This window comes from Rhododendron vialii, chromosome 9a (genome assembly GCF_030253575.1).
Source record: "Rhododendron vialii isolate Sample 1 chromosome 9a, ASM3025357v1".
NCBI classification, from domain to species: domain Eukaryota; kingdom Viridiplantae; phylum Streptophyta; class Magnoliopsida; order Ericales; family Ericaceae; genus Rhododendron; species Rhododendron vialii.
Window position 1 is genome coordinate 34,096,064 of NC_080565.1, and position 23,238 is coordinate 34,119,301.

The 23,238-nt window shown below is 37.4% G+C and overlaps 3 protein-coding genes across 3 annotated transcripts in view; all 3 read right to left on the minus strand.

The window, feature by feature from the left end:
- Nucleotides 1–5,661, minus strand: part of LOC131300285 (large ribosomal subunit protein eL6-like) — a 42,247-nt gene extending 36,586 nt beyond the window's left edge. Inside the window, exon 1 of the mRNA XM_058326046.1 lies at nucleotides 5,643–5,661. The gene's annotated coding sequence lies outside the window, so the exon portion shown is untranslated. The remainder of the gene's footprint in view (nucleotides 1–5,642) is intronic.
- LOC131300277 (protein SEEDLING PLASTID DEVELOPMENT 1) lies at nucleotides 869–6,808 on the minus strand. Its single transcript, XM_058326029.1, has 9 exons — nucleotides 6,084–6,808; nucleotides 5,195–5,409; nucleotides 4,622–4,772; nucleotides 4,336–4,527; nucleotides 3,690–3,852; nucleotides 3,334–3,584; nucleotides 2,890–3,066; nucleotides 2,634–2,795; nucleotides 869–1,385 (listed from the first exon to the last, which is right to left on the minus strand). The coding sequence occupies exons 1-9, from the start codon at nucleotides 6,555–6,557 to the stop codon at nucleotides 1,080–1,082; spliced, it is 2,091 nt and encodes a 696-aa protein (XP_058182012.1). The 5' UTR covers nucleotides 6,558–6,808; the 3' UTR covers nucleotides 869–1,079.
- Nucleotides 6,809–10,433: 3,625 nt separating this feature from the next.
- LOC131300286 (ACT domain-containing protein ACR10-like) lies at nucleotides 10,434–15,713 on the minus strand. The gene is made up of 6 exons (XM_058326047.1): nucleotides 15,168–15,713; nucleotides 14,111–14,335; nucleotides 13,440–13,545; nucleotides 11,851–12,187; nucleotides 10,926–11,210; nucleotides 10,434–10,791 (listed from the first exon to the last, which is right to left on the minus strand). The coding sequence occupies exons 1-6, from the start codon at nucleotides 15,319–15,321 to the stop codon at nucleotides 10,654–10,656; spliced, it is 1,245 nt and encodes a 414-aa protein (XP_058182030.1). The 5' UTR covers nucleotides 15,322–15,713; the 3' UTR covers nucleotides 10,434–10,653.
- Between the last annotated feature and the right edge of the window lie 7,525 nt (nucleotides 15,714–23,238).

The window sequence follows — 23,238 nt, forward strand, 5'->3', positions numbered from 1 at the left end:
AGTAAACGAACTCGAGCTCGACAAAGCTCGGCTGGGCTGGACTATGTTTAGAACTTGTGGGAGGGAATAGAAAACAATAGAAAGGAAGGATGGATGGGAAAAATCTGAATGAGAAATTCTAGAGAAAGTGTACTTATATTGTTATTGCTCGTTTGTTTTGCAGAAAATGTTTCCGGTGTAAAAAAAAAAAAACCGTAGGAGAGAAATACTAACAACTTACTGAAGATGGAAATAAAAAAAATTAAGAAAACAAAAAGAGAAAAAAAAAAGTGAAAAGAAAGCAAATTTCTCTTTGGTTTTTTCTTATTTTTTCCCACATTCCGAAGTTAAGAACAATGGAAGAAATAATTAAGAACATTGCGGCCATACGCAAAAGTTTGCAGCCATAAGAAAAAGTTCGTCCCACTAGCCAAAGTTTGTGGCCATAACTCAAACAGAACCATGTTTGTGGTTCATGCTCTCCGTATTCCTTCTTCCCACAACTAAGAGTGATAAACGAGCCAAACGAGCTGAGGAAACTATTGATCAAGTTTAGTTTGAAAACTTAAAAAGCTTTAAAAATATGTTTGAGTTTAGCTTGTTTATGAGACGAGCCAATCTCAAACAAGCTTCAAGAAAATGTTCAAGTTTTAACGTAACAAACCAATCTTGAACAAACTTTTACCGAACAAACACGAGCTCTAGACTACTCTTACCACTGCACTTCAAGGTTCAATATATGGATCAATTAGTAAATATATGTAGGCTTATTATTCATCAAAAAAATTGGACTCCATCACTATGTTAAGTTGCCACTCAACTTGTTATTTCAAAATTTACCATACAAACGAATTAAGCATGACAACAATTCATGCACTCCCAAATTCAGTACCAATCCGAGAGAATACGCGTAAGATTTTATTCCTTTAGACTTCTCAATGAAGAAGAAATGTTCGCGCAACAATGGAGTGAAATTACACAAGCAATTGGCAAAGATTAAATGACGACAAGATAACCGTATAATTTACAGGACTGTACATGTGAATGTACATGCATCAATAAAGGGTGGGAGTATGTTCCCAGTGGAATTTGCAGTTGAACTATTCTGGCAAAAGTGGCAGCCGAGAGACAGTACGACCTCCAACGCCACCGGTTAGTGATTTCAGGCTTATTTCCTTTGATAAACTTGGAGTAGATTTATGGTATTTTCCGGAACCAGTCTTCTTGATTAACTTCTGGGGAAGGATTTGTAACCTGGGGCTTTGCTCGGTACCTGAATTCTCCGCGGCCAGCTGATAGCTTTCCACAAGCTCAAGTTGTCTGGCAATAATATCAGAACGTCTGGGAAGAAGTTCAACTGGTTCTCCTCCGGGAATCACAATATATTCAATCGCAAGTCGAACCTCCTATAACGAACCATATGAGAAGAAAGTCAGTTATGCAATTGTAATAGCAAGGGAGAAAACTTACGCCAGAAAAGTGGAAACGAGCATAGATGAGCCAATCATCATCATACAAAGGAAGAACTGAAACAGTTACACATGCCACCTTAGAAAAAGCAACGATAGATCAAGATGTATAACATGCTGAGAACCATTCTAGTTTATGCCATTGCCGAACAATTGAAATCTAAACTACAAAGGTGTCATCAATAGAAAAAGCACATGTTCAGTACTACGACAATGGCAACAAGGAGCAGAGAAATAAGGAATGGGAAACCTGATGCCTCATAATTTCAACGGTCAAAGAAGAAACAGCGCTTGTTATTGCAAGTTTTTTTTTTTTTGTCAAGAAAGCAAGTATCACAATGTTAGCTAACACTACGGCAGTATCATTTGGAGCACCCCAACAGAATGAATGCCATCAATCATAATCACACTCAGGTTACCAACTTGGATGTAGGAATCTCTAGGAGAAAGCGACCATGTAGGAAATGCGAAATCAATGCTATGGTTGACTACATAATTCCAAACTAGCAATTCTGTAGATTAAGAAGTCACTGCGTAACCGTAGACACAATGTTCCTTTACACCCATATTTCAAGTGTAAAATTTGATAGTTCTGTTTATGGTTGTACACTCTAACTGGGATGGCAGTACGGCGGCGAAACCAACAGAATCCATGCCACCGGTCTTAATTGAAACCCAGTTGGAAACTTGGGATTATGTAACTCGAAGTGATAGCAATAGTGACCAACAAAAACTAAAATGAAGCAGAAAAATGGGAAGTTAAAGCCGTTGATGACAACACAATCCCACAAATGCTGTTTTTGATGATTAATTAATAATAATAGCATTACACTGCAGATATGTTCTTTATGCCCAACGGCCAACGCACATGCAAAATACGATAGTTCCAATTATCTTTGTACTCTCCTAATGGGGATAGCATTAAGGCAATCCACAGATTGTCAGAGGTAACAAAATCTATGTCAACTTATTGCCCTTGGCTTGAATATTACTTCACCATTGCCAAAATATATGAAACAATGGGGCAATAGCATATCCTTTTGAGCTATACTGGCATCATAGAACTGTTGTGTCCATTGATCTGAACCTAATTTTCCTCTTCTGGAAAGATGATCTTCATAGCAGCATAATAAATGACCGTATCATGAACAAAGAAAATGTAAGTAAAGGGAAAAAGAGTAGCACCTCCAAAGCATCAATCTCCTCCAATGATGGCTTTCTTTTTGGTGCATCATCATCAATTTCAATGCCAAAAGTACTTCTGGGTCCCCGCTTTGATGTAGAACCAAAGGCATCCATTTCAAGAATCATACGAACTGCCTTTACCATTTTTGCCATTGTGTTTGACTGCATTATTTAGATCAGTAAGTATCTGATTAGAAAGGCTTAAAAAAATTAACTAACCACTAAATTTAAAAAAATAAAATAAAATGGAGGATACCTTCATGACAAATACAGGCACCTGGTGGAATCTAGATACAGTACGAATCCAGGGATTCTGCTTCATTTCAGAGCTGGATACTAAGATAGCATCTGATGTTCCAATATCGTCGGTTACATCAATCTCATTTTCAAGGCCCATTACACTTACCACTTGAAGTAAATCAGCTTCCAGAATCTATAATTTGAAAACAAATATTCAGCCTTATTATTCAAGTAGTTCCATATTCAGTCTTAGAATTCACGTAGTCCCTTTTTGCTTGTCCATTTTTGGTGATCGTGCCTTTCATGGATCAACAAATAATGTGTTCTAGTGATTAAGTTTTCAAAATATTTCCACACCATCAAAATATATCACTTAGTTCTCTTGGTTGGTTCGTTTCCTCAAAAACGGAAAGATAACTATAAAAGGGAAGAAGATTGTAAAGGAGAAAATCAGGGATACCTTAAAAGTATATACATAAACTAACGGCCTCCCCTCGCTACAAGTAATATTTCTGCTCAATTTATTGGAACTCTTTGGAGAATAATCTCCGTCTTCCTCATCAGACTCAATTTGAGATCTTCTGTCTTCACCATTATCCAGCTGAGATTCCTTTAGATGGTTCTTCTCAAGTGTTGAAACAGAGTCAATTGCCTTCAAAGAACTATCTGCCTCAGAATCCATGCAACGGATCTCAAACCGGGGAGATTTTCCTATCATCACAAAACGATTCTAATCACGATTTAGTGTTTGACACTTTGAACAAGTTGGCAGATGCTGTTACACTAGCAATAATTTCAAAGATTAATGTGCAATACCTGCCAGTATAGCATCTACTGTCATATCCAACCGGTGATGAACGTGATACACAGTCCTAGAAATCATCTCAACTGCACATGTAAATGTAGGAGGTCCTTTCCTCTCAAGAATTGTCTTCTGCACTTTCCTTTTTCTAGCTTCCTCGTCACCCAGAGTCACACTCTACTCAGAAAATGAACCAGTCCCAATCAATCTACTGTTAAGACATTTGCAGACATATCCTATCGAGAATAAGCTGCGACGGGATGTCTAGAACTTATTTTGCAGGTCAACCAACCGGTGCAGATAAAGCTACAGTTCATGCAAATAGCTAACATATAGAAGGCCAAACAAGGAGAGAAGATGAGAGCATGGCAATCCTCTTTTGGACACAATTAGATGCAGGGGCAGAACCAGGATTTGTGGACAATGGGGTCAAATACTTAGAGCCATATCTGGTTTTTTATTTTGTGTAAAACTATTTACTATTTATGGCTGATGTGTTACACTACTAGTAAAAGCTATTGTAAGAGGTTGTTCCAAATAAGTGGGTCGCTTGACCCCACTTTTCACAAGTTCCCTCTGCCCGTGATTGCATGTGCATACACATGTATTGCCCTAACTCATCTTTATAACTATCATTCAAATAGGAATGCTGTTTTGTACCTCTATGCCCCCAACAAGTATCTGAAGGGAGGGATTTTTCATTATGTTTTCTATAGTCATTCCATGTGCCGTTCCAACAAGCTGAACTCCCCTCTGAGCAATTGTACTCGCAGCAAGGGCTTCAAGCTCAGTTCCGATTTCATCAATTATAATGGTTTCCGGCATGTGGTTTTCAACTGCTTCAATCATCACCTGTTCCGCAACAAAGCAACAGCTTAAAAAGCTTATATAGGCCATGCAAGGCAGCAATAGAGAAGATGAACACTGGTTTGAGTTGAACACCAACATTATGTTGCATGTGAACATTTGGAACTTGCATTCTTCTCGCACGACCTATTCCAGAATGAGGAACATCACCATCACCTCCAATCTCGTTTGATGTATCCACAATCACAACACGTTTCTTATGCTCGTCTGCCAGCATTCTAGCCATTTCTCTGCCAAAGCAAAGCTCCATAAACGAACAAATATTGCATGCAAGGGATAGTTGACCTTTTTTGAGATATTTAGGAATTCAATTCAATGAACAAAACTTTTACAGAATTCTCCTCTCAATTATATTCATTACGGCTGACAATATGTAAACAATACAGTATGGAACATTAGCGAAGGGAATCAAAGAAAGTCCTTGACATGATGAAGCCACCAGTATTAAAACCTTATATACATTTCATGTACAAGGATATCACTACTTGTCTATATATCATTAGATAACAAGAGAAATAGATAAAGAACACTGGCACAGAAGTCACCATTATTGACACCATTACATACATCTCACGTACAAGGATCACTACTTGTTGCCGTATCGTTACGCAAAACTCATCTCTCAAACCACTAATGATAGAACCGTATGTACCTGATTAAGGTTGTTTTGCCGACTCCTGGAGGTCCTATAACCAATATAGAACCTCCCCCCTCAACCAAGTCGCGTATGACTTCAGCACTTCCAGACATAGCTCGACCCACGCGGCACGTGAGGCCAATAATTTGCATTTTACGGTTTCGAATAGCACTTATACGGTGTAGGGAACTATCAATGCCTGAACGATTATCATCCGAGAACTCACCAACCTGAAAAAGTCAATTTTTTATGCATCAAAACTATACCCTTATCAAGACTATGAGATTCCAAAAGCACATATGCATCCAAAGTAATCTCCATTCTTAAAACTATTTTATACACATTTTCCCTTAAACCCTGTATTAGTATTGTATTATAAGTGTCCCTATCAGTCTTCAGTACTAAGATTGACCCCTCAATCAAATATAAAATATATGTCAAAAAGTATATAAATAATCATTCTCTCTCCCTCTCTCTCTCTCTCTCTCTGTACAGATGTTCTAATCAAAGACAAGAAGATCCTCGTTTAGCTTTGTAGATTTACATAGTGTTGAGAACATAAACAATACTATTGCCTCCCTTAAAAAGCTTAAGCTTTTGTATCAGTCGGTTATCAATAATTTAAACAACATGGTATCAGAGCATGGAATGGATCATGTGTTAAAAAATCATTGCCCAACTCATAACTAAAATATTCATTTGTGTTTGGTCTACTTATGGAGGAGAGAGCCAAGCCACATGCGACTGAGCGTGTTGAGAATATAAATATTCTCTACCATTTTAAGCTTTTTGGATGATGAGTAGGTGGTCCACAATTTAACATTTGGTCACATGATTAATCAGATTATCAAACCTTCAACTAAAAGTTTCAAATCAAATATATGAAGGACTGACTTGAAATGACCTTTGATATAGCGTGCCTTAGATCCTCAGGCTTCACAGGCTGCTCAGAGATCACCCAATCCCCCGAAGGAAACCGAGCCAGAGGCTGCCGGCCCAAATCCATCACCACTTCAATCAACTCCCCAATCTCCTGGTGCCCAAACAGCTCATTCCTCATCCTCAACGGCACTAGCTCAAGAAACAAGTCCAGCTCCGACACTTCCCCCGATCTCGACGTCGTCAAAACCGAAATCGACGACAGCCCATTTCCTGGCGCCAGTCGATCCAGCGGGCGCCGGATTGATGGCACGGAAGAGGCGGAGGACGAGATTTCACTTCGTCGACGAGGACGTGTTCGATGAAATGCTTGCGAGAGGGAATTGGGTAAGGCAGTGCTTTTCTTAAGGTAATCGAAAGTTGAGGTTGGGATGTGGGTAGCCGAGTGCCATGAGGAGTGGAGATCAATCAGCACAAAATGTGAGTTCAAAGCTCTCATTCTCTCTCTCTCTCTCCCTCTACAACACTCTCTTCTTCAGTGTCAAATTCTGTTATGGATTCAGAGTTTTATAATTCTGGGGATTTTGATTGGTTCGTTGAGTGTGGATTTGAAAAAGGGTTGGGGAGAGAGAAGGAAGAGGAGGCGATGAGGGAGAAGATTCGATGGAATCTCCGTTCGGACAAAGTCACAAAAGGTAGGAAGAGGTGGCCAAACAGAAAGCAGCTGTTAACGACCGTTGAAGCTTGTGGAAGTTGGAACCATGTGGGTTGAGTTGAGGGCTCTTTGTAGACCACACAAAAACGTTGCTTCGCTATTCGAATACGCAACAATGCTACTAGGGGTGGGCACGGGTCGGGTTCGGCTCCGAACCCGACCCGACCCGACCCGACCCGACGGTTAACATTTTTTTGGGACCCGAACCCGAACCGAAGGGGGGGGGGGGGGGGGGGGGGGGGGGATACCCGCCCCTGTAACCGATTTTTTTGGTCGGGTCGGGTCCGACCAAAACCGAAGTAAACTATATGAATTCGTTGCCTTTTTGGTCGGGTCGGGTCGGGTAAGAAAAAACAGCACCCCGAGCCCCCGAACCGAAAACTGATTTTTTTGGAAAATTGTATCCGTACCCGACCGAACCACATGTTCGGCCCCGCCCGAAACCCTTCGGGTCAGGTCGGGTTCGTCGGGTCTCGGTTTTTTTGCACACCTCTAAATGCTACAGCCGTTTCTATGGACTACTCATCTCTTACACGTGTGTCAGTTTTAGACATTTAATTATAAAATGAATCTCACACGTATGAGAGATGAATAATTGGGGAAGTGGCCGATATGTCTTTTCTAATACTACACCGATTTTTTTAAAAACGCAAATCTAACGTTTTTTTTTTTTTTTAGTGAGAAGAGGTGTTGAGAAAAGGACGAAGGATGTGCGGATAAAAAAAAAAGGACAAAGTGTATGAATTTGCGTCTCCTTAAATTTGAGTAAGGAAAAAGATAAAAATCAAAATGTATAGCGAAACGGGTATGTGCTTTCTTTATCAATTTTTTTTTTTTGCATTCTTACTTTCATAATCATTATCATCACCAGCATGCCCTCCACGGTCATCCCACCTAGGGTCCTCTGGGGCATCCCACCCCTCGGCATCATCCCAATTCTCGAAATTCTCAGAGATTGGAGATGAATTTTTGGTGTTTTTATGCCAGTTCTGGTTTGGGTAGAAGAAATGGTAAGAACTTCGCTTGATATCTCTAAAACGGGTTGATTTTTAATAATTTTTTTTGATGTAGTGTAGTTGGACATTCTAAAAGCTTTCAAAGATGGCTCAAATCTGAAAAATAAGCCAACTTTTTTAGCTCTCATTGTGAGAGAATCATTTTCTGCTGAACAACCTCATGGTCGGAGTGAATATATGAGTAGCTGATAATAATGGGTTTGATACAGTGTGCGCAAATCTATTTTTATAAAAACAAATATTATTGTTTTGGTGATAATAACAAGAATTGCAAAAAATGAAATAAAATCCAAGAATCGAAAAAAAAGATTGACCTGAATTAAGTTAGGTAATATGAAATAATGAAATTGATAGCCTCATTTGAATCGAAAACAATTTAGATAAAAAAAATGAGCTTTTGCATATTGAAAATGTGATGTCAGAATCAGTTTGCAGAGGATTGACGCCCGTCTGTGAACGAAGATTCAGTGAAATACAATGATGTAGAGAGAGAGGAGATAAATCTTGGAAGAAATGCCAAAATGGGAACGACGACGGGTGGTGCTCGGTTAGCTGCACTACATCGTAACTTCGTAAGGGCACTGACGAGAACCTCGCATATGCCATACGCGAGCTTTGTCAAACTGAGTCGACCAGGTTCCATGAAAGCTCGCATCTTGAAGACAGGAGGTGTCTTGAAAACGACGCCGTATTTATTCGTTAAGACTTCGCAGATTCAACTTGAGAAGTCCTTTCAAACCAGAATTTGTCAAATTGTGAGCTTATTACGGTTTATTTTTATGATCGAAAATGTTCATATTGAAGATCGTTTTAAGAAGATAAACCTGGAAACAAATGTCTGAATCCAAAACTGGTTGATATATAATCAAAGACGATAAGTGTGAATTTGTTTTTGTGAAAATAAACTTGGTGTTACTGTATCAAACCCATTTCTTCGGAGACAAAGGTTGTTCACTATAAAACGACGTCGTCGCCCGTGGACCTGCGAGGTTGTTTGAACCGCAACGTGAATTCGTCAAATTGTGATCTCATTTTGATTTATCTCTATGATCAAAATCGCTCAGCTTGTAGAGCTTGTCCAGAAGATACACAATGTCAAAGATCATTTGAATCCAACGCTGAATGATACATAATCAAAGATGATAAATGTGAATTTGATTTCAAGAAAATAGATTTGGCCACACTGTATCATACCCATCATTATCACCCACTCTCATATTCACTTCGACGACGAAGAGGACGTTGTTCAGCAGAAAATGATTCTCTCACTCCGTTGTATTTCCCTATCTCCTGGTTCCCAAACAGCTCATTCCTCATCCTCAATGGCACTAGCTCAAGGAACAAGTCCAGCTCCGACACTTTCCCCGATCACGACGTCGTCGAGACCGAAACGAAACCGACGACAACCCATTTCCCTGCGCCAGCCGATCTAGCGGGCGCCGGATTGATGGCACGGATGAGGTGGAGGATGAGATCCCGCTTCGTCGACGAGGACGCGTTCGATGAAATGCTTGCGAGAGGGAATTGGGTAAGGCAGTGCTTTTTTTTTAAGGTAATCGAGAGTCGAGGTTGGGATGTGGGTAGCTGAGTGCCATGAGGTGTGGAGATCAATCAGCACAAAATGTGAGTTCAAAGCTCTCATTCTCTCTCTCTCTCTCTCCCTCTACAACACTCTCTCTTCTTCAGTGTCAAATTCTGCTATGGATTCAGAGTTTTATAATTATGGGGATTTTGATTGGTTCGTTGAGTGTGGATTCGAAAAAGGGTTGGGGGAGAGAAGGAGGAGGAGGCAATGAGGGAGAAGATTCGATGGAATCTCCGTTCGGACAAAAGGAAGGAAGAGGCTCTCTGTTTGTAGACCACACAAAAACGTTGCTTCCCTTGGCGTCTTGGTTGGGACTACTTTTCCCATTTCTTTGTTTGGCATCTCCAAAAATAACTATTCGAATACGCAACAATGCTTTTATCAACTACTTTTCTTTCACATTTGTATCGGCTTCATACATTTAATTGTGAGATGAGCCACTTCTCCCTTTTGTTAGAGCATCTCCTGCCAAAAGCTCTATTTAATTAGATGGAGTATGTCTTTTCCAATACGACACCTATTTTTTTTAAATCCAAATCTATTAGTGGGAAAAGGTGTGAAAAAGGATTTGAGCTTTCTTTTTCTTTTCTTTTTGCATTTTTACTTTGATAATCATCGTCATCACCGGCATGCCCACCCACGGTCATCCCACCTAGGGTCCTGTTGGGCGCCCCCACCCCTTGGCATCATCCCAATACTCAAAATTCTCATAGATTGGAGACGAATTTTTGGTGTTTTTATGCAAATTCTGGTTTGGATAGAAAAAATGGTTTGGATAGAAAAAATAGTACGAACTTCGCTTGATATCTCTAAAACAGGTTGATATATATATATATATATATATATATATATATATATATATATATATATTTTTTTTTTTGGGTGCAGTTTCGGCCATTCTAAAAGCTTTCAAAGATATAGCTCCAATCTGAAAAATAAGCCAACACTTTTAGCTTTAGAAAAAAAAAAAACATTTGATAACATGCAGAAGTGGTTATTCTCCTATCACAGTAATTATTTTGTTTTTCCTGTCAAAGAAAAATGCTAATCACGACTCGCTTGGTAGTACTAGTAGTTAAGCTTTGTAATAAACAGTAGTTCCTAAACTGTGTTAAGCAGAGGATAATTTACAGTTAATAGCTACGCAGCAGCAGTAGAGACTCAAGTGGGTTGGAAAAAAGGGAAAGAAAGAAGAAGAAAAAGATGTGTAAAATACTGCAATGTACAGTGATAGACAAACTCCTAGCTAATAGTAGTAGTTGGATTGTAGATAGATAACTCATTCCCAACCCATCAACTTCTTTCTCACACAATCTTTGATCTCATTCCTGGCCAAAGGTAAACCATCCCCATCATCAAGTAAGATCCTGTAAACTTCCCATTCCCGATCGTGAATCCGGTGTCTCGCTATCTCCACCTGCACAATACAGAGACAACAAGAGCAACAGAAACCTCTTAAGTTTGCACTGATGAAAAAGACGAGTGCACTCAAGAAGGGTTCATAATGTATGCACTCATGAAGGCATCAACCGAATGAATTAGATAAATTACCGAAAAGATGCGTATGTCAAGAATCTTGAGAGCAAGGGTAATATCATGGAAAACGAGTGGCCTTCCCCGGCCAGATAACTCGACGGGATTCGCTACAAGTAGCTCTGTGTCAGGGCCGCGACTCAGTACATCGACTCTGAGAGGACGGACAAGCTCCATTCTCAAACGAGAGCATAATGCGTTTTGCTTCTCAGGGTCCAATATCTTTTTCCCATCCACTTGCATTACAAACAAATCCAGCTCACAGTTTTCCTTTGGATTTGCGAAGAATCTTCCGTAAGAAATCTGTTAAAAAAGAAGAAGACATGTCTAACTTAGTCCCACTAGACCATGCTTTTTTATATATATTTTTGTCTTTGGCACTCTTGGAAGAAAAAGAGAGAACCAGTTTTTCCTTTGATTTGTTCCAGAATTCCAGCATGTCTAATGGCATAATTCAGACTGGATTATTCCTTGCTTTCTCCAAAAATCTTCTATTATAGTCTAAAGAGAAAAGGTGTTCCGGGATTTTGAAGAACAGATTTCCTTTAGATTTCGAAAGATAAACTGGCTGGTATTGAAATTTTACAGATAGCATATCTTTCTCTGTTTGGTTATGAAAAGAACAAGCAAAGGTGAGAAGGAGCATAATTCTTCCGTTCTTCAGTTATAAGGGGCGGGAAAGAACCTAATTTGATAACTCAAGATAACAAAGGAAAAGACGAATGGAAGCCTAAAAGAAATCACAGGAAATTGAGGAAAATAACTTCCCACGTATTTTCTCTTGGATTTCCAGTCTTTGCTTTGACATATCATTGTTTTCGTCTCCTTTCTCATTCTTTCCTTGAGTTTCAAACACACCCTCTAAACATCATGAAAGCTCTAGTAGGGGGAAGTTATTCCAACAAAAAAGGAGGAAGAGTTCTAACCAGTATAAGTCATATACCTGAATATTGTAATCCTTTAGGGTTCTCATGATGTCGTAAACGAGACCTTTGTGATCTTGGCAGAAGATTTGAACAAGGGTGTGAGAGGGGCTGAGGAAGTTATCCACTGTGACAGATACAAGGTTGGATGCGAGGAAACCATTTGTCTGTTTGCTGGGCAGCTCTAAGCAGAACATGTCTTGGGTAATTGCTGAGGGAAGAAACGAAGACCCTTGTGAACAAGCAGTAATTTGTGGGCCAGCTAGTTCAATCTCGCAACTTGTCATGGCGTCCCTTAGTACAGCTCTCAAATGTCCTATAGTTTCCTCCTGTCTCTCCTTAGTATGAAGCTGTTCTCTGGTTAAGAAAAAAGTGCAAAGTTATGAAGTTCTAGGGTATCGGAGCTAAATGAATTATGAAAAAAAAAAGAGAGTTCATTTCTTGAACAAGATAAAGAAAAGAGAAAAAATGTGCACGCTTTAGATCAGAAATATAAAATGATGGCGTGACAGTCATGACTATTGAACACGAAGGAAAGGGCGAAAACTAGTCAGTGTACATGTTGCTGATGAGTTTCCTCTAATTAGTCATAGAGAAGGTGGCACCATCATATCTAACGAGTCATAGAGAAGGCAAATTACACCATCATTACTAATTAGTCATACAGAAGGCACCGCAAATGGCACCATACTTCACAGACGATCAAACTGCATAAGCAGTGTAGCTCTCATTTTGAGAGTCATAGGTCAAAACTAAATGAATCAGCATAATGCATGTGGAAACAAATAGTTTCACGTATAGTAACAAAATAGTTAAGCTTATTGAATGTGCCATCTCCTAGGGGTGAAAATATAACAGCGAAAACTGAACCGACCGGAAAAAGCCGACCGGAAAATTCGGGGTTCAGTCTGTCTAGGTTTGGTCCCGATCAGTATTGGTTTTTTGAAGAGCAAAAATTTTAATTTTCGGTTTAGTCTCGGGTACCTAAAAATACTCTTGTACGAACCGAACCGTAATATACATTTAGGACCGATTGAACCGATGAGCGTTTTAATATTTTAGTAGTCTTAGATAGGAGTTTTAATATTTTAGTAGCCTTGGATAGGGGTTTTTGATATTTTAGAAATCTTAAAGCTCAACCCGAAAAACCTGGAAAAACCGACCAAACCAGACCATAACCGAACCCATCAGTCGACAAAATATTTTGACCGGAATCAATTTCCATTATTTCTAGACTCGGTTTGGACCGCCATGCCCAAAATCCCGACCAAACCAAACCGATTTCACTCCTGTTACCTACCTCCATTGCCACAAGTAGGATATCGTCATCATCCCTACTAGTTTGCACTGAGAGCAATATAATAAGTTGCAAGTGTCACTTTATTTAAACATTGTTTCTTGTAGATTTACACGCAAAGCATATGTGGGTGCCACAAGAACTTTAATACTCTCATTACTGCTCCATATCTGTGCTAAGAATAGTAGGAAACAAATAAGACTTCCAGTTGTTACAATATATTTGACTACTGTTTGTCCCCCTCCAACATCGCAAACAGATGGAAAATGACAAGCACAGAAGTAGCAACATAAGGCACCGGAAGAAACGAACCTGGTGTCTGTCACAAAGAAGAGATCCATAACTCTCCCATCTGGTGCTGTTGATACCTTAACTCGTTTTATCGTAAGCTCAAGCTCACACAAAACCTTGGTTACATCTAGAAAAAGAAAAAACAATCAAATCAAACAACGAAAGAAAGAAAGACGAAGGAAAACAGAAAACAAAAAGGTATGCAACAAAAAACATAACCGTATCCAGGAATTTTAAACAGTTTTCTGAAGAATCAACTCTAAATAAGAGTATTGCTCTGGAGCCCATGGACAGTGGGATTAGTCCCCTGATTAGTCAAACCTTTGGACTGGATAGCGAGTTATCGAAAATATTTCTTTGGAAGCAGTTCTATCCACCCCAACTTCCTTGATGTTACCTGGAAAAATATTTTGTCCATTTTCACTTTGACCAGCAAAACAGCAGTTATTTGCCATGGATTTTAGCATGCCTTAGGATATAGAGAAAGATATTATGAATGACTTGAGCATGAAGAAAGCATATTCCTTTCCATAGCAATAAACAAAACCAATCTTGAAGTCAAAGAAAGCAACAAAAATAAAAATCAATGCAAGGAGATTTTGACCTGTAATACACAGATGAAGAAATAGTTGCTAATCCTATTAACATTTAACTTGACCAATATAATTTTATAGCACAAGAGAGGGGAGTACCATGCAAGAGGCCTTTCCGATCAAAGTAACACCAGAACTTCAATAGGAACATATCTTGTGGTTTGGGCTGCTGAAATTCTGGTCTGTAATAGTAGATTTCCGAGGCGGCAGGCGAAAACATGGGGCATACCTCCAACAGCCTATTCTTTAATAAGTCCCACCTTGTTGTTGGCCTTCCAACAACCCAGAAAACCAAGTAACACCATTTGCCATCTGTTGAAACATCTACACAAGAAGAAAATAACAGGACAAACACTAGATAAGAATGTCCATTCCTCTCCTGAATTTTCACCAAGAATCTTGAGTTGCAGCAAAAATCCATTTGAAGAAAAATTGGTCGGAAGTAAAGAACTAGAACAACCCATTTAAAGGTTTTCTTTGGACCTCAAACCCACCGAAAAGGGGGACGAAAGACAGAAAATAGCAAGGGGGACAGAAAATAATTAGAACTTCCCACGTTTGTTTTTGCTAAGAATATTGAACAATCACTTCCCTAAAAACAAGTTTTCTTTTTTTGATAAACAGGAGTCCGAGCCAGCTTACTCGCGCGCGCCTCGACTAATCCTAAAAACAAGTTCACCTTACCCATTTACATATTCGGAAAGAATCACATAATCGACCTCAAATTTTAAAGCATAATATAAAGAGAAGAAAAGCACAACAAATATAATAAGGATCTCTAGTTCTCTCTTGGATTATCAGTAAGAATAACAAGTGCAGTACATCCACTTCAAGAAAACATGGACAGAAGTATTTGAGAGACAAATTGCCAATTGTGGGGAGACAGAAATAAACTAGAATGCCCCTTTTCTTTCCCAAAATGGGTCTCAAAACCCACCTCACAATTGCAATAAGAAAAGAGGTCAAAACACAAAACAAAATCAAGATAGTATTCATCAATCTGCCATAAAAGAACCTCAGATCCCACAAAGAACACCAAAACGACACCTAATAAACCTGAAATCCCAAACAACCACCACTGTATTTGCTATGAAATTTCAAATCTAAAACTAAACTTGCAGAAGGGTACAACTTTTTGAAATGGAATTATTCATACCTCCTCTGGAAATGCTCAATCCAAACAGCAAAATGATCCTGCACAAATCACAACCCAGTCCAGTCTTGTCAGGGCAATTTACTGTAATTACGGTTGGATCCCCTTCCTTCTCAGCTTCTTTTATTATCACCACATCTTCATACAAAATGCCCATTTCACCTCAACTCTCACTCTCTCTCTCTCTCTCTCTCTCTCTCTCTCTCTCTACATATACACCTATACATACTCCATAAGGAGACACTGAAAGGAACTAGGACAGTTCCTGTTCTGGAAATGAAGCCCAGAGGAGTGAGAGGGAGCAGCAGATGATGGATGAAGTGTGAACACACACACGGCAGAATTGGGTATTCTTCTCTCTCTCTCTCTCTCTCTCTCTCTCTCTCCTGTTCTTGCAAAGAAATTGGAGATTCCGTCAAAGAGGGATTAGGGACAACAAGCAGTCAAGCACATGGGTTTCCAAGATCACTGGCTCTCTCTCCTCCTCTGATTTCTCTCTCTCTCTCTCTCATTTGGTTGGGTTTCAATTTCTCGGACATTGCAATAAATAGTGCGAGCGTAATAGATACTGACAGTATTATATTATGTGGGAAATACAAGAGAGTGATCATCAAATGTGATAAAATCCACGTGAGGTTTGTGGAAAATAATAAAGTATTAAACGTTTTTTTTTTTTAAAAACATTTCCATTAATAATGCAAAAGAGACCATAAAGATTCGTTTCCTGGGAGTTACAGATCTTACTTGACGCACCAAATCTTCTGGCCAATTTATGGGGTTTTAAATACCAAAATTGCTGTTCACAAAAAAAAAAAACCAAAATTGTTATGTTAAAAAAAAAAAAAAAAAAACCAAAATTGTTACTATCGGATTATTGTTGGTGGCGGGCTTGTTCGGTTTGGATCTCAAAATCAAAATCCTGCGCACGATCTGTAATAAATTTTTTCTATCTATCTATCTCTCTCTCAGCTCATTACTATCAAAACCTAAACGGATCAGGGAATTGTTTTGGAAAGAAAAATAATACTATTAAACTCTATCATTACGTTTAATTGATGGGAAATAAAGAGGAAATCATATTGTTTGCTAAGTTCTGAATTGTCTTCTAAAAAAATTTAAGTTCCCCTAATTTTAGTTTGGAGAATTTTCAATCAGAAAGTATGATTAAATAATTTCAACCAAAGGAAAAAAAAGGCTCCGTTTGTTTTGACGTAAAATATTTTATGATGTAAAATATTTTCCTAACAAATAATCGTGTTTTTTTTTTTTTTGGTGTTTGATTAGCAGCTGAAAAAAAATTTACATAACAAAAAAACCCATGAAACACAGTCTAAGACAACTTACCAATTACAGAATGCACTATATGAAAATATAATTATACCAATACAGTAGGCTGTATGCGTTTACGTAGAGAGAGAGAGAGAGAGAGAGTAAGAACAGTCCAACATGCAATTGAAACCTGAAACCTTTGATTTTGTGAACCTTAAAATTTGAAACCCCGGCCCGTAAGGTTTCAATCATGGAGATAATACTCTCCGGACCCATCGGCTGTTGAACATGGGGAAAATTGGCTGTCAATCATCAAAGGGTCGAGATCCAGGGGTAAAACAACTTACGGGTAATTCGGGAGGAAATTATTTGTGTCCATACGACGGAAAATGTTTTATTTTGAAAAATAGTACTCTATCCGTCCTAATTTAATTGTTTTTTTGGAGTTTGTGTCACTTTTTAATTGATTATATCTTGTAATTTATAATATTTTATGTGATTTTGAAAACATTGTATTATAGAACGAATCGATATCTATCAAACAAGATTCATATTCGATATGAAATTCATTACGAATTTAAAGATATAACTCATTTTTTAGCCGGTTAAAATAGAACGAGAAACAATTAAATCCGGACGATTTTATTTTCTTTTATCCAATCAAACAATGGAAAGTGTGAAAAATATTCCAGTGAAAAATCATTTTACCTCGAACCAATCAGAGCATAATTGATTGGCCCAAAAATATTGTGAACAGGTTTTTCAAAACAACTTTATTTTGTCCACATGTGGAACCATTGTCCACATTTTCAAGTGAATTATACTATTCTTTAGCTTGAAAACAACTTCATTTTGTACCCATGTGGAACCATTGACCTCATTTTCAAGTGAATTATACTATTCTTTAGCTATATCTGCTTAGATATTGACTTATTCACGGAATCTTCGTAAATAGCTCATGAAAATAGCTCGTTCATGAAGTCATGCGATCACATCTTCCATATATATTACTTGAAAAAAACTATGAGTACATATGAGCTTGTACATACATACCATGTATATATGAGTTTTGTGGGGGTCACCTCGGGTCCCACAAAAATAATTAGAACTGTCCATTATTTTTAAGATATTTTTTATGGAGCTCTGTAAAAAATCAGCTCAACTCAATATCGGTAAGGATTTTTTCTAAATTTGTAGGGGCGGAATTACTTAACTGTTTAGTTTCGTGCCTACAAATCCAGGAAAAAAAATATTTTACAATGCTCCATAAAAAAATATTTGAAATATAATAGACGGTTCAAATCATCTTTGTGGGACCCAAAGTGGGCCCCACAAAACCCATATGTACATGGTATGTACATTGCATATGTACACATAGAAGTACTCCTCTCTGTACGTTTTAAGAGTTTAAACTTTTTAAATGAAATAAATGTAAGGAATATTTTCTTAAAAATTTACCATTATAAATGATGTGTTTGGTTTGGTTTTTGAATTTTTTTTTGAAAAATAATAGGGGTAATAAGTGGAGAGAGAAATGTTCAAAGTAGAGAGAATTTAAGAGGAATCTAGGGGAATTTTTTGAAAAACAAAGAGAAGAAGGCAAAACTGGAGTAATTTCTATCACTGCCCCCAAATTCACGGTTTTCAAATTACTTTGGATTATTTAATGTTTTATTAGTTCAAGGGGATAAAATATTTTCAGACATTACAAAGTGGAATAGCATAGCAAGTGAAATTAAAATGTTATGTTAAGAGCATCCTCGTTGTAATAATCAAAATCAAAGAGTTGTTAAAGTTAGCAATACGTGCTAATAAAATTTTGTCGAGTTCTAATAAAATTTTTGTTGTCTAGCAAAAAAAAAAGTTATCAATATGTGCTAAAAAAAGTGCTTACATTGTAATAATCAAACTTAACAACCTCCTAACTAATAATCAAATTTGGGCATTTGCATAATCAAAACTAGCAATGTTTTTGCCAATAACCAAATTTATTGGACCCCTTCTCACTCTCCTCTTTCCTCTTCACAACTTCTTTCCCAATTAAAAGGCAGGCAACATGTTCATGTGATCAATTGCCATTTCGGCAGCTAAATGCTTCCAAAAAAGAGCATCATTGATTCTCAGGGAAACAATACTTTCTTTTGGTTTATTTCAGCTTTCAAGTATAATTTTTTAATTATAATCGGCAACCCCAAATTAGCAAAACCCACAAAATAACGGAACGGTGGGAAAAATGTTGGGACGAAACGACGGAAATTTTTTGGAGGGTTGAAATAAGCGTTAAATGGAGGTGAAAATTTTGGAGGGAAGGAATAGGTGGCAGTAGGCCCATTGATTTTGATTATGGGCAAAAAAAAAAAACAATGTGAGACTTAATATTACTAACTTTAGCAACCTCTAAAAGGATAATCAAAATCAGTTTTGATTATTCAAGTTTGCTTATTACAATGAGGATGCTCTAATGCATTCTTTTGGCCTTAACTTAAACTTTAATTTAAAATGAGAATTTGTCCTTATTTAAATTTTTTATTGCATTTGTTAGTTTTGCGCCAAACTTTTATCGGCTATTGATTCATCTCGACAAGAGAATCGAAAAAGTAAAATTTCTTTACTTTTACCCAATTATTTTGAGAAATAACCACTTTTTAGTGCTAAAACATGGTTATTTAAAAAGTGATTATTTCTCAAAATATTTGGGTAAAAGTGAAAACTTTTTACTTTTCTCATTTGTCCCCTCGAGACAAATCAATAACTCATAAAAATTTGGCACAAAACTAATAAATGCGAAAAAAATTCAAATAAGAACAAAATTCCCATTTTAAGTTTAAGTTTTAGTTAAGGCCAAAAGAATGCACCCTTTTCAACTTAAAAATTTATCGAATTTAAATATAAATTTAAACTTAATTTGTTTATAAGGTGGGATAATCTCAGGTGAGATTTAATCGAGCTGATTATGGACCTATCTCAAATAACTTGAGTTTTGTATACTTGACAAATAGAACAAGCTAGCCAAGTAGTGAGCTTGTTTGAGCTTAATAATTTGAACAACTAACGAACTTCAAAAAACATTCATACTAATTATGAGCCCGAACTTGAGTAACTTGATTCATTTACGAGCTCTATCTAAGGCCAAAAAGTACGAGGGACGGCGGGAATTTACTGCGATAGATCTTGGTAATAACACAATAAATAACGGTAGTTTTTACTTGGCCCTAATACGTACTTTATGACCAATATTTCTGTCAGCTTAATTGGGTTTAATACTCTTAATTATAAAATGCATGCGGTTTAAACAAATAGTGTAGAAACCTTATTAAATACTCTTTTGGCTTCTTCTTTTTTTCTGTGTCTTTAAGGAATTAATATTATTACCCATATATAAATTGAATTGGGTTGCAAATTTCGATCATCAAAACCTAGCCTAGCTACCAATACCTACCAACCATTACCAAAAATTAACCCCACCAAACATGCCTTACAATTCACATGGTGATTTTCACCAACTTATTAGCTCAACTGTTTAATTGGTTTACAGATCACAGCTGGAAACTTGACATTAAATGTTTGGTGAAAACCAGCTGATCATATTACTCTCTCTCTCTCTCTCTCTCTCTCTCTCTCTCTCTCTTCCCTTTGAACATTCTTTTCTTTCAAGTTAAGAAAGGAAATTTAGAAGGAAAGATATGAGAAGAAGTTAAGAATGGAAATGTCTGGGAATTTCAAGGGAGAATATCCTATTCCTACTATAAAAATGGAAGTGAGAATTTATAAAAATGGAAGTGAGAATATCCTATTCCTAATAAAAAATTTTCATACTCATATCAAATTCCGATCAATTAACCTAGTTTTTTTACACGAATAATTTATACGTCGACAGACCTACAAAATGAACAATTTGAACGATCGAAATAGATTGTGGAACGCACTTTGTTTGAGAGGTGTGTTTTAGAGAAGTGTGATCAGAATTACCCTTTTTCAATTTCTATTTCAATTTTAAGGAATAAATCAGGAATGTCTAATTCCTTTTTTAGATCTAAAGAATGTCTAATTCCGTGTTTCGTTGAGAAATATTGAAAAATGTAATATGACACGTGAACAAAAAAGGAGTTTTTAAATATCCATCCTTAAATCTCATCCCTCGTAAGTTTTCATCTTGCACTTTTTGAACAGTTATATTTTCACCCTCACTTTTAATTTATTCCAGAATTACCCTTTATATATATAATATATGTATATATAGGCAGGGATTTTTGAGACTAAAAAATAACCTTGAAGGTCCTAGCCTAATTTTAGGATAATCACCCCTAATTTAAATCCCAAAATTTTAGGCAAATCTTTAAAAAACCCCACCCAACCTCCCTCGCCTAATTATGTCGGCAACTATTCCTTCTCCCCTACCCCAATCTTCCATTTCCCATTTCCAGTTGGCCGGACATTTCCCATTTCTAGTTGCCTCCGTCCAATCTCTGGAATTTCCGAAATGATCGAGCGACGGGAGGCGAGCGGCGGCGCAGGGAGGCGAGCGGCGGCGCAGGGAGGAGATGCACGGACGACACATGGCAAAATCTTCCATTCCATTTTGCAAGTTTTGGACTCGGCAAGCGGCGGTGCAATAAAATGGCAATCAACGGTGAGCAGCGTTGAGCGACAAATCATGCGAGGGTTGTGAATCATGAACAAACATGGTGTATTTATGTGTTTTTATAATTTTTATGTTTTTTCATGTTTTTCATGAATAAAGTGTATTCATGTTTTTCATGGTGTATTCATAAAAAACATGGCCGATTAATTTATTCATGTCGATTAAAAACATGTGTATTCATATTTTCCATGTATTTTGATTATTTTATTCATGTTTTCATGTTTTTTTATTAATTTATTCATGTATTTTCATGAATTAAAATGGTGCATTCATTTTTTAAAAATAAATCATGAATTTTCCTGAAATTGGTCGAACCATATTTACGTAAGTTTATAATTTAATACGACCAATTTACGAAAATTCACAAAAATTAAAGATTTGAAAATTCACGAAATTAAGTAGATAGAATCTGTCCATTAAGGATTTTAAAAATTGAAAATTGAAAATTCCCCCATTTCTATCCATTAATCAACCCATGATTTTAGGTAACTATAATTACTAGAATCCCACTAATTTAGGAAGTAAATATACACCTACATATGAATATCTTATTAAAAGGGTAATATAGGTAATTCACTATCTAAAAGGATGAAAACATAACTGTTCAAAAAGTGCCGAATGAAAACTTACAAAGAGTTGAACCCGAGGACTATTTTTTAAGTCTCCCAACAAAAAATGGAAAAACTTGTTATGAAAACAAGTGGAGGACATGGCCTGGTCAAAACAAAAAGATTGCGTGCGGGGAAGGAGGTGGCCGGAGTAGGTAGTCGTTAGGTAAGGAATGAACCATGATTTTTCGGACGTGACGAAGCCGAGGCAGTTACTACTATCAGTGCCGGCTCAAAGATATTTAAGGCACAGAACGAAAATTCTGACACAAAATGTTGCAAAAGCTTGAGGAAGAGTTAAGGGGTGAATATTCGAATTTAGCTCTTTAAGCATCCAAAGAGCTTAAGCTGCCACAAAACCAAGAAAATATTACTTGAAGGCAATTAAAACTCGATCCTTATTATTGAAAACTATAACCTATATATTTCGAGACCCTCCTCGGGCCAAAAAATTAGGAGCCAGAAGTGACAACTTCCTCTACAAGCGGGCTCTGACTACTAATCTACTATACAACATCTTACATTTAGGTCCCGTTTTTACTTCGTTTTAACTAACAAAAAAGTTTCAACATTTTACCATCGTAGTTTCCACTAACAAAAAAGTTGTCAACAAAAACTGTTTTTGCTACAGTAACTCTACTCACAAACCTATTAACAACTTATTCACTATCGGAAAAAACTAACAACTTTCCAACAATAAATAAAAATTTATAAATTTTTCTCTACTGGAAGCACTCCGGAAAAAAATCAAAAGGGGGATATTTTAGTCCAAAAAAAAACTCACAAAGTCACCAGTCACCACTAATGCAAAATACTACGAGTAAATGCTTTGCTTTTACTCGTTATGAGAACTTGAAAATGACTCTCTATATACCGTACCAGGAGAAACTGCCGATACGTTTGGTGCTTCTACTTCGTAGTGATTAATTAATTTTTAATCACCCACGCCAACCACCCTTCAATTATTATACTAACCCTATTATTTCTTGGCCATTCGGCTACTACCACGTGGAGCTTTAATAACTGCACGTGCCTTGAAACTATCACTTCCGTTGAAAAATTATCCCATTAGCCAACCATAAGACTCCCTCGAGTTGAGGTAGATGTCATGGAAAGGAGAAATTTTTGGGCGGGTGCCGAGCGGGTTCCACACATGTGGTATCCCGTCGGCCATTCCAACTTTCCAAACATGTCACAGTCCAAATTTTAGAGAGATGAAAAGAGGAGAGAGAGTGGTCGGGTGAGGGGAGAGAGGGAAAGAGAATAAATTTGAATTGTCCAAAACACGTTTGGACGGTTGAAATCACCGACGGGACTGCCACGTAGTATCTAATCGGCACCCAAAAAATTTCTCCATCGGAAGACATTTCTTTTTGGTCAAGGGAAGACATTTCAAACAAACATAGGAGTAGGATACTTTTATCCCTCGAATACATTCAGGACCCCATCCTCACCGGTCCCTGTAAGAACGAATATTGTTCAACCTATTTTTTGATTCTTTCGGGACTAAATTAGGATGACAAAATTGTTCACTTTTTAATGTTCGTTGAGAGCA